The sequence below is a fragment of the Temnothorax longispinosus genome, chromosome 9 (assembly GCF_030848805.1).
Source record: "Temnothorax longispinosus isolate EJ_2023e chromosome 9, Tlon_JGU_v1, whole genome shotgun sequence".
NCBI classification, from domain to species: domain Eukaryota; kingdom Metazoa; phylum Arthropoda; class Insecta; order Hymenoptera; family Formicidae; genus Temnothorax; species Temnothorax longispinosus.
This window is the reverse complement of record NC_092366.1, coordinates 4,187,114-4,198,532: the sequence shown is the minus strand read 5'-3', so window position 1 is coordinate 4,198,532 and position 11,419 is coordinate 4,187,114. Positions and strand designations below refer to the sequence as shown.

At 37.1% G+C, this 11,419-nt stretch overlaps 3 protein-coding genes across 6 annotated transcripts; 2 read left to right on the top strand and 1 right to left on the bottom strand.

Annotated features, from left to right (window-relative positions):
• Positions 1 to 602: 602 nt before the first annotated feature.
• Positions 603 to 2,736, bottom strand: LOC139819554 (zinc finger matrin-type protein 2). Its single transcript, XM_071788995.1, has 5 exons — positions 2,582 to 2,736; positions 2,080 to 2,300; positions 1,817 to 1,890; positions 1,576 to 1,721; positions 603 to 1,493 (listed from the first exon to the last, which is right to left on the bottom strand). The coding sequence occupies exons 1-5, from the start codon at positions 2,588 to 2,590 to the stop codon at positions 1,350 to 1,352; spliced, it is 594 nt and encodes a 197-aa protein (XP_071645096.1). The 5' UTR covers positions 2,591 to 2,736; the 3' UTR covers positions 603 to 1,349.
• A 1,319-nt stretch (positions 2,737 to 4,055) lies between these two features.
• Positions 4,056 to 6,837, top strand: Ugalt (UDP-galactose transporter). Of its 4 annotated transcripts, none has more exons than XM_071789118.1 (5): positions 4,056 to 4,270; positions 4,836 to 4,923; positions 5,002 to 5,121; positions 5,244 to 5,458; positions 5,598 to 6,837. In XM_071789118.1, the coding sequence occupies exons 2-5, from the start codon at positions 4,905 to 4,907 to the stop codon at positions 6,243 to 6,245; spliced, it is 1,002 nt and encodes a 333-aa protein (XP_071645219.1). In that variant the 5' UTR covers positions 4,056 to 4,270; positions 4,836 to 4,904; the 3' UTR covers positions 6,246 to 6,837. The 4 variants fall into 4 exon arrangements, with proteins under 4 accessions (XP_071645219.1, XP_071645220.1, XP_071645222.1 ...); XM_071789119.1 differs by lacking the exon at positions 4,056 to 4,270 and adding an exon at positions 4,283 to 4,462; XM_071789121.1 differs by lacking the exon at positions 4,056 to 4,270 and adding an exon at positions 4,290 to 4,443.
• Positions 6,838 to 7,497: 660 nt separating this feature from the next.
• Positions 7,498 to 10,700, top strand: Taldo (transaldolase). Its single transcript, XM_071789123.1, has 6 exons — positions 7,498 to 7,692; positions 9,214 to 9,337; positions 9,487 to 9,726; positions 9,810 to 9,935; positions 10,001 to 10,137; positions 10,303 to 10,700. Exons 1-6 carry the CDS (start codon positions 7,596 to 7,598, stop codon positions 10,575 to 10,577), a joined length of 999 nt encoding a protein of 332 aa, XP_071645224.1. The 5' UTR covers positions 7,498 to 7,595; the 3' UTR covers positions 10,578 to 10,700.
• Positions 10,701 to 11,419: the final 719 nt, after the last annotated feature.

Here is an 11,419-nt window from a genome sequence, read left to right as displayed (position 1 = left end):
CGCGCGGCTTCCGCGGACTTTCGAATAACGGGCTGACGGATTGCCGTCGCCGCGAGAGAGCACCGCGTGAGAGCTACGTCGACTGCACATCAACCGGCACTGCGCCGTCGCTCCGGTCCCGGAATCTGGCCCCCGACGTGGGCCCCGCTGGTAGATCCTGATCCTCCGCGTAGTGGGAGACGAGTACTATGACTACCATGGAGATCTTCTCCCTCCTATCTTGCTCGCGAGAGGGTCTCTCAAGAAAGAAAGAGTCCGCGGAAGGGAAATATAAAATATACTGAAGAAAAAGGAGAAAGAATCCACTACTTTCGTTCCACAGGACTTGGAACATGCATGGATTGCCTATGTGCTTCCTGCGGGACTGACCATAGCGTAGCACATATTATAAAACTTATATTATAATCGATACAAAGTCTTACGGTACCTATATTAGCTAATAAAATCTTGATTTCGAATCGAGTAGTAGAAATTATATACTGCAATGCGCAACAGAAGTGTTTCTACATTTGCGAAGGAAATAATTCAATTGATATATAAATACTGACTGTTCTTAGTTTATTGTATAATTGTGTTGGGTTGTTGAAACAAGACGCATAAAGTTTCTTTAACTAACTTTTCCTCAGTCTTGATTTAATGCTCTATCAGTGTAGTACGTTCATTACACACGCAGAAAATTTATCGGTAAAACACTATAAATAGACTGATCACGACAAGAATATTAATAAACATTCGGTCGTATTCTTTTCAACCTGATATGACTATTTTTATCAACGGAATTAAAACAAACAAAAAATATCCACCAAAAGTTTTCTGTAAAAGCATCAAGATAATGACACGCGATTTAAATAGGATAATAAGGAAAATATCGGTTGTTAAATTTTATGTGCAGTAATTCGTAAATTTATTTCTACACGCACGACACATTTTCTTTCGGCATTAGCTAATCATAAAGTCCTGCACTTTCGCAGTGAAAAAACTCGTCAAAAATATTATAGAGTTATTTCAAAAATGTACTTAAATTATTTACATTATGAATTTGTAATCAAATAATCTTAATTAATTTTAATTAATCTTACTTAAGTTAACATTTAAGCTCATGTGATCTGTTATGATCACGTTGATCGGATTTGCAATTGAGTTTTCTTTCTCGCTTTAAAATACGAAACTCTTGTAACAATGATAGAAAAATGAAAAATATACCATAAACATATATTCACAAATTGCCCCCTTGAATTCCAATTATAGTTGGAATTAAGACTGTTCATCACACTTATTCGTTTCTATTAAGTCTTCAGATCGTATCAGCCACGATCTTCGTCAAAGAAACAATATTTTCTTTGTCAAAATCACTTTTTTTTCGAGCCAAATCCAGAGAATCCCATGATCGCGGCCATCTCGTCGGAAGGTCCTGCATCATCCTCGTTGAGTTCCTCAATCTTTCTCTTTTTATCCTTTCGCTTCTCCTTTCTGTACTCTTTGATTTTTTCTTCCTATAGATAATAGAAATAACTTTGTTAATAAATTGAACGGAAAAAAGCTTAAAACACGATCTTAGAGGGAAAAAAAACAAACCTCTTCCTTCAGTTCTTTTACTCGTTGCTCCAAATCATAATCTTTCTTTTTTTCCTCGAGCTTCTTTTTGTTTTGCGCAAATCTGGCCTTAACTTGCTCCAATGAAGATCGCTCTATCTTCATGGACATGCCCAGATTACGTTGATCTGATGAACAAAATTAAAAGTAATAATTAAAATAAAAATATTTTATTATAATTCATTATATATTCTATTATAATTTTTGAAATATTCAAACTTACGTTTTGTCCCATTGATATGGTCCAAGAAATTGATTGAATCTTTGACAACACAGTCGCAAACATTGCAGTAGTACCTATGAAAAAAAATATATAACAATTAGTCATTAGTCTAATCAATTAGAGATTTTTTGCGTAAAAATAGAATATATAGAACAATTTTATTGTACACTATCTAATTATTTTATATGCTATTTATTAATATAATTATACACGTGTTGTGTATTTTGTATTCTTTAGAAGATAACTGGGAAACTGAATTTTACCCTCCGGTTTGCGACGAGGGCGTATTTTTATTGATGACCACACTCTTTCCTAGTTTAGATTCGAGATCAACTTTGTAATCTCTTTGCTTCAACAATTCCCTTTTAACTGCTGGCTGCTTGGGAATCCCTAAGTCTTCCTCCGCAATCTCATCTTGGAGTCTTTGAAGTGCTATCCTCTCATATTCCTCGCGGTTCCATTTCCTTCGGTGATCATCAGGTCGCTATGAAAAAAAAATTACATAACAATGATTAATATATTAATACTAATGACAACGTAATTATGTACTATTCCATACATTTCTTGATGCATTCTTATTTCTATCACATTTCTGATGTTTAATTAAGTAATTTCAGAAACGTAAAATTGTACTAAATATTAATAACGAATTATGGAGGTTAAAATAAAATATAAAAGTTAAGAATTGAGATGTAAGAAGATTATATATTAAACAATCGAAATGTAATATTATCGGTTATGTGACATAAAACTATAAGTAATCACCATAGACATGTTTGCTATATTTTTCTTCTCTCACAATAGTCACAATAATAAAATATTTGATATAAAATGTGAGGTTAACAAAAATATGTTCCTTTCCACTTCTGTGACTCAAACTATAGAGAGATACACCAACTATACTCGAATACCACGTAAAGCTGGATTCAGACAGGACGCTTCAAGCGTCAAGCAGCGAGCAGCAACCCAATCAGCGAAGTGATATCAGCAGTGGCGTAGAAAATTTCGCCTCGCTGATTGGTTGCTGCTCGCTCGCAAACTCTGTTCTAACAGAAAGGCTGCAATTTTTAGCCAATAAGCTTGCAGCTTTTCTGTTAGAACAGAGTTTACGCATACGTTTTTGTCGTTAGAGAATCGGGCCTCTGTATGTACATAGTGGATTTTGATTTTTTATTGGCCGCGTTCAGCAGATACAACTGTTGAGTGTCGTCTTATCAACACGCTACGTTGATTTGTTGATTTGTCTTATATTTAAAGTCGCTTAAGTACACATTTAAAAATTTTTTAGCCGATAAAACAATCTGTAATATCTATATGGATCTGTAATATCTATGTGGATGCTGTATGTACAAATCATTTTATAGATTAAAGGTGAAATTTCATGGGCAGTGAAAAGCAGCAGCAGATTGTACTGATTGGCTATAAAATAGAGAAGTTCTCGAGTTCCTAGAACTTCTCTATTTTGTAGCCAATCAGTACGATCTGCTGCTACTTTTCACTGCCCATGAAATTTCACCTTAAGAAGTATTTAAGATGATCTGTAAATATAATAAAATTGATTAAGAACAAGCCTTAAGGCCATTGCACGTAACAAAGTAGAGCCACCGCACAAGACTCTCGTATGGTCACGTAGCGTAACATAACGTGAGCCAACGCACAAGAAACGTATTGGTTACGGCCGTTACGGCGTTATATTATACGTTTCTTGTGCGTTGATCTACGTTACGTTACCATACGAGAGCTTGTGCGGAGGCGCTAACCGATACGTTTTTTGTGCGTTGACTCACGTTACGTTACGCTACGTGACCATACGAGAGTCTTGTGCGGTGGCTCTTAGTCATAATCGTAAGGCCGTAAGAAAATAGACCAATCACACTCGATTATTCTTCGAGCTCGAGGAGAATAATCGACTGTGATTGGTCTATTTTCTTACGGCCTTAAGGCCTTCACACACAAATCGACGGAAGACGTAAGACGTAAATCGTAAGAAAATCCACCAATCAGAGTCGACTATTCCCCTCTTTAAGAGGGAAGAAGAGGGGAATAGTCGACTCTGATTAGTGGATTTCCTTACGATTTACGTCTTACGTCGATTTGTGTGTCCGGGGCTTTACGATTATGACTAAAACTTTGTTACGTGCAATGGCCTTTAGTGCGCACTCAGTGTGCACTAGTGCAAGCGCCCAAATTCGCTATAAGATTTCGACCAATCGCGTTGCTCGATTTTTAGGGTTGGTTTATAATAGCCGTAACCGTTGATTAAGAAATTGACCAATCACAGTCGATTATTCTCCTTGAGCTCGAAGAATAGTTTCGAATAGGTTAGGGAATGAAACAGGAAACAACGAGGGCAAGGCCAATCGACGGTGACGTCGACAGGAAAATAACTAGGCATTCTTGAGAAGTACGAATGTTCAACGTGTCAGTTCAACGTGTACAAAAATTCCGGGAAAGGTGCATACCTTTGATAAGTATTATTTCGAAAGCTAATCAGCTGCTCCACTTTACGCGTTATAGCTTTTTAACATTTCCTTACTGGATCCTTCAAGACGATCCTCTTGATTTTTCGACTAGTTTGTCAAAACTCGCACGACTGGTTGTCACAGTGCCAAATGTCAATATGACATGTATACAAATAAATGCAGTGTATAATTAAAAAATAATTTCTATTTTAATTATCTTTATCCGATAATGTATTTTGTAAACTGACGACAACATTCTGTGTTGTGAAACATATGTGACACCCCTATATTGCGAAATACTCTGTTGTCTCTTATCAGTTTTCTTCTGCAGATTATGAATCACATAATTGTTTATCATCACTTTCATTCTTGCCAATTAATTTTATAGCTCAAAAGTAGTTAATATTCTATACCTAGATGTATTACACATTTTTCTTTCTTCTATTCATGGCTTTAGACTAGAAACTGACCGTTATACGTATGTGACAGGCAGAGGAAAGAAAGATAATGAAATATTTTTTAAATGGAAAATTAACATGCACTTCTTATGATTCTAGGAAAAATGTAGCTTATGAAACAATACCTACTACAAGTTATCTTAAAGAAGTTCAACGGACCTTACCAACATGAACAAGACTTCGCAAAGTCAGTATATAATTAATATTATGTATACCGTAATGAATATTTATGAACGACGCTCTGACATACATGTGTACGTTACAGGAACTGGACAAACATTGAAGTACGTGAGCTTGGTTACTCTCACGCTTCAAAATGCCATGGTTGGCCTCAGCATGCGATATTCCCGTACCAGAGCAGGGGATATGTTCCTCTCTTCCACCGGTAAATATAAACTGCGTTACAAATAATACAATCAGTATTACTAATATCGTCAGTATCTTAACACAGAAAATCTTTATTACATTCAATGTAATAAAGATAACAATATCACTTTTATTTCCTAGCTGTTGTGATGGCTGAAGCAGTCAAGTTGCTTACCTGCCTTGTACTAGTATATATCGAAGAGGGAAGCTTTGAGAAATTTTACAAAGCATTACATATGACAATCGTGAAGCAACCTATCGACACCTTGAAAGTTTGTGTGCCATCCCTTCTGTACATTATTCAGAACAATTTACTTTATGTTTCTGCATCCAATTTGGATGCAGCCACACATCAGGTAAGACAGTCTTGCTAAATGTTTTGTCTCGTTCTGAAAAATGCAGAAGAATACCAATTAGCACAAATTAACAGATATTGATTAATGTACAACAACTTTATAACGACACAGTATTTGAAATGAATGTTATATTCTTCAGGTGACCTATCAGTTGAAAATTTTGACGACGGCCTTCTTCGCAGTGACGATATTACGTAGATCTTTACACTCTACCCAGTGGGGTGCTCTCGTGCTCTTGGTCGTCGGAGTGGTCCTGGTACAATTGGCGCAAAGTGTGAAAGCGCCGTTACCCTCGGGCATCGAACAAAACCATTGGCTGGGTTTTTCCGCCGCTTTAAGCGCGTGTTTCCTGTCTGGCTTCGCGGGAATTTACTTCGAGAAGATACTCAAGGGCTCTGACATTTCCGTGTGGATGCGAAACGTGCAACTGAGCGTGTTGTCCATACCGTTCGGCCTAGGCACATGTTTTCTACACGACGGTAATGTCATGCGCAAGCAGGGCTTCTTCTTCGGCTACGACCTGTTCATTTGCTACCTGGTGGTCCTGCAAGCGGGTGGTGGACTGATCGTAGCCATGGTAGTCAAATACGCTGACAACATACTGAAAGGATTCGCCACGTCCCTGGCTATCATAATTTCCTGCATAGCTTCCATTTATCTGTTCGACTTTCATCTGTCGTTCCAGTTTACTCTGGGCGCGTTCCTCGTCATCTGTTCGATTTTCCTCTACAGCCATCAGCCGAAACCCGCGGCCCTCGATAAGCATACGTCCGCTGAGAAAGTCTGATAGTAGGGGAAGTACGAGATTATTTTCAACGAAGTAATACTCGATTTCATAAGTTTTCCTCAAATTCTTATTGACTAATATATTAAATTGATACGGACTTTTAAATACTTATCAAAAGTAGAAGCAATTTAAATGCATTAATGAAAACGATTAATGCATTCAAATAGAAAGAAATTATATTTATAGAGATCTAGCAAATGCTATTTTTGAAAAAAATAATCGGTCATGAGTCTTCTGAAAAGGTACGAGAGAATCGTTACGTTGTACATACGAAAGAATCACGAAGCGCAATCGTGTTCTTATATCCGACTCTGATTCTGAATTACCTTGTGATAATCTCGAAATCAAGAAGTTAAGAATAGTAACATGTTAAACGTAACATATAGAGATAAAACGAAATTACGCACCGTAATAGTTTTACCTGTTCGTTATAGATAGAAACACGATGACACTATTCGAATTTATTTTTATATAGCTTCAAGACGCATTTCTGTACGTTTGATCAAAAATGTATTTATAGGCCAGTAAGTAACTATACTCGCACTATGTACTTAATTTAAATAGATTTTAATAAATACAGTTTTTATGAGAATTTCCTCGTATAAAACAGTATCTTTTTTTCCAGAAAACAAGCTTCTTCCAACTTTTAAAATATTTGCTAAGTAATCACGAGGTAAATAAATATAAAACTATAAAATAAATCAATAAAACTATACTTCCAACTACCGTATGAAGATAAAATCTAAAAAATGTCTGGTGAAATTATGCCGTTAAGTTTCACGTCACATTCAAAATACTTTAACGCTATTTTTTTATATTTTAATAATTATTTTACGATACTTTACGATCACATAACTAGATCAATTTTTTTTAATTGACTTATCAATCGAATTCAGTTACACTAATGGGACGCTTGTGGAGTTTGTCATTTATTTTCGCGTTCGTGCAAATCGGTTATAATCGAACAATTGCTGTTTTTTATTTTATCTCAAGTTCCGGGTTTAACAATCGCTTCGTATCGCGCGCGCACTCTTGACTTTCGCGCGAGTTTGCCGAGCGGTTGGCCGCGGCCTATCGCCGAGGTTCGGCCGCGGAATCGCGGATTTCATTCGACGTCATTCGACGAGACCCTTTCCCCCGAGCGTGCCGATTGAACGTGTCGGTGGCGCGAGTCTTTCGGAACCCGCTCCGGAAACTCTCTATCGAACGGCCAATCGCCGCGTACGACGGAGTCGTCATACGACACACGATGAGATATCAGTGCTTACGGAGCACCCGCGCGAGTGAGACACCCGAAAGTTCAGTTTCTCATCTTCGAGGCGCGCGCGAGCATAAATACCTACGGCGACCATGAGCGAGCCTCAGTCGAAGAAGACGAAGATCATGAGCTCGTTGAACCAGCTGAAGGACCTCACCACGGTGGTCGCCGACACCGGCGACTTTCAAGGTAAAACCCGTTGAAATTCGAATTCGATCTCGGTGGCGACGGCGGATACCCGACCGCCGACGACGGTCACGTCGGCGGGAAGGGAGGGGGTTGGCAAAGCGCCGGGGGGTCGGGGAAAGAGGGGGGGGTCTTGCTACGCTTGCACTTTTTTTCTCGAGCGCGTCGAACCACGTGATTTTGTTCGAACCATGAATGATTACAAGGTTTTCGTTTTTTTTTTCTTCTTTCAACTTGATTATTTTTGAAGATATACGAGAGATTTCTTCATCCGTGTTTTCTTGTACATATATATTTTGATATCATTTACGCGATATGAAATAATCGCGTCTACTAAGAAGGGGTGATATAATAATTTCTATTTTCGAAATTATTAGTTTTTAATGTATTTAACAATTCTCGTTCCGAAAGAAAGAAACAGTCATAGAAACAATACACGATTGTGCTTATATATGTAAAATAGAAGATCACACAATCGTTACGAAGAGTATCGATGTGCCGATCGATTATCTTAAAATATCGCTATTGTTGTGTTTTATTGTACGATTCGCCGAAATTGTTTTAATCTTCTTGGTCAACTCGAGCGTCATTCATTATCTTGGCATTTATACTATTAAAATATTAAAACTTGCGCCACTTTTAGGATATTTTTTTATCTTACAGTCCAACTCGTGCGTCATTATCTTTGCGCTATTATTGAATATTAAAAACACTATTAAATATTACTATACTTTTAAACATTAAAACTTTTAGGATATTTTTTTATCTTGTTGCCCAACTCGAGCGTCATTCGTTATCCCGGCGCACTATTATTAAATATTGCTACTATTAAATATTAAAACTTGCGCGACTTTTAGAACACCTTATATATATATATATATATATATATATATATATATATATATATACACATTTTTGTCAACGTAATTTTGATTAAAAGTAGCTCATTAATAATACACGCGTGCATATGCTGATGCGCTATCTTGAAACTAAAGGAGTTTTTCTAACGCCTGAGTTGTCCACGCTTCGTTGTAGTGACGATAACGCGGCGTATTGATTTGATTAACGCGCGATGACTTGATTAACGATAACGCATTCTTGCCTTCACTTTAACACGTAACACGCGAGCTTAATTTATTCCTTTCGAATTTGAGAAATTGTTATCGCAATTTCACGGCGGATATCCTCCGATAGATCGTGTTCGAAAAATCGAACGATGTTGGACAGATCTACGTATCTGTGCAACTGATAATAAGACACGGATATCAGTGCACATACGAAATATCGCGACCCCGGCTTGTTGACCTCTAAGAATAGAATATTTATCACTCCTATCCTTGATAGAGGCGTATCGAGCGAAAGCAATTGAACAAATTGTTTAATTGTCAAATAATAACGAACATATAAATGTAGAGTAATCGAAATAAAATAAAATGGAAATAATCACGAACATTGCAAATGATGAGCATTAATATTAACGTTCATTATATTAACGGTATTATATTATTATTATTCTTCTTACAGCTATGGAGCAATTTAAGCCCACAGACGCAACAACGAATCCTTCGTTGATTCTCGCTGCCGCTAATCAAAAGAAGTACGCTCATTTAATTGAGAAGGCCGTGGAATGCGGCAAACAGTCCGGGTCGTAAGTATATTTATTATGACGTGATTAACTTATACTGTTAAATCTATATTAGTCTTCTTGCGATGTTGTCAAGATTAAATAAGCACAATATTAAAAATTATACATGATAATTTAAATATTGTTTAACGTAGAGCTTCTCTCTTTTTCAGTACTTTGGCCGAGCAAGTTGAAGCAGCCCTCGATATCACCTGTGTTTTCTTCGGTAAAGAGATCTTAAATATAATACCCGGGAGAGTTTCCACAGAAGTGGACGCCAGATTGTCCTTCAATAAGGAAGCCAGTATCGAGAAGGCGAAAAGATTGATCGCTCTGTACGAAGAGCTCGGAGTGAGCAAGGAACGCGTCTTGATTAAGCTTGCGTCGACCTGGGAAGGCATCCAAGCGGCGAAGTAAATAAGAAATTAAATTAAAATACGCATCCTATATTTAATTAATGAACATGCCTCGTTAATCATCGATAAATCTTTTTTAGAGAATTGGAGGAAGAATATGGAATTCATTGCAATCTGACGCTGCTGTTCTCCTTTGGTCAGGCCGTTGCTTGCGCGGAGGCTGGAGTTACTCTCATTTCGCCGTTCGTTGGACGAATTCTCGACTGGTGAGTGTCACAATCTCATTTGTTTATAAATTTGTGCAAGCGTAAAGATAAGGAATCTTGTTTAGGTACGTGGCAAATACAGATAAAAAGTCTTATAAAGCAAAGGAGGACCCTGGCGTTGTTTCTGTAACGCAAATTTACAATTATTATAAGAAGTTTGATTACAAAACGGTCGTGATGGGTGCCTCGTTCAGAAACGTCGGTAAGTATCATGATTCATATATAATATTTTATAGTTTTATGATACAAATTATTATTTAAATATAGATTATAAAGTACGGGATAAAAATAAATATATATAAATAACATAAATATCATTATTCAGCTAACGTTGCTATTCTTTTGATTTAAATATTTTGATAATTAGGTGAAATTAGGGAACTCGCCGGCTGTGATTTCCTTACTATAAGTCCTAAGTTATTGGAAGAATTGGAGGAGAGCGACGAGCCCGTGCACAAGGTACTGAGTGTGGAATCGGCGAAGAAGTGTGACCTTCAAAAGATTAGCTTGGACGAGGCCGAATTTAGATGGCTTTTAAACGAAGACCAAATGGCGACCGATAAGTTAAGCGAAGGCATTCGCAAATTCGCCATTGACGTGCGCAAGCTTGAGAAGCTGCTGCAGGAAAAGATTCAGGGTTAAACTGACGGGGCTAGAATGACAGCAGAAACATGCTCGACGATGCATTTAGATATGTACAGCGACATAATATAATTTACAAGGGCATAATACATTGAATGTACAAATACATTCCTGTTATTCACATATCTGTAAAGTAATTATTTTTAATAATCACAACTTGTGTGTGAAAAATGTGAAGAAAAAGGGAATAAGTTGAAGGAACAAAGATTATATATTTTTAGAAGTGCAGGATTTATATCGCAGAATGTGCGAATATAAATGTAAAATAAATGCAAGAAATTCTCAAAAGAGAAAAAGTATATTTGTTAAAATTTGCGATCCCAAATTAATTGCTCTATATATTTTTTTATATTGTTGATTTATAATATTTCTCATTTTTCATTATTTGAAGTGTATATTTATTAGCAAACATATCAATGCTCCTATGTGATATATCTGATACGCGAATAATCTTACAATTATTCGATTATCTCGAGATACGCACGAACAGCAAAGCCGTATATCTGTTCAAACACTCAAACTTGTATGACGTGCGCTTGAGTGGCCGCCATGTTTAGTGATCCCATGTCATTCGATTTAACTAAAAAAAGTGTAAGAAGAGTGCAAATAACGAGGCCGACGCCGACGAGGCGACGAAAATACAGATATCACATGAACAAAGGCATGACATTTTACAAAGATTCCAATTTAATAAACCGTAGGAAAAGGAGCTTTTATTTTCAGTAAACGTCATTTTTGTTATTTATGACATCGAGGAATAATTTCGTTTCTCGCAGTGCGCTCTCGGAAGTGCAAGTAAGTGCACCTCGCGCTAAGCGCCGCCCTCGGCGCGCCTCCGCCAA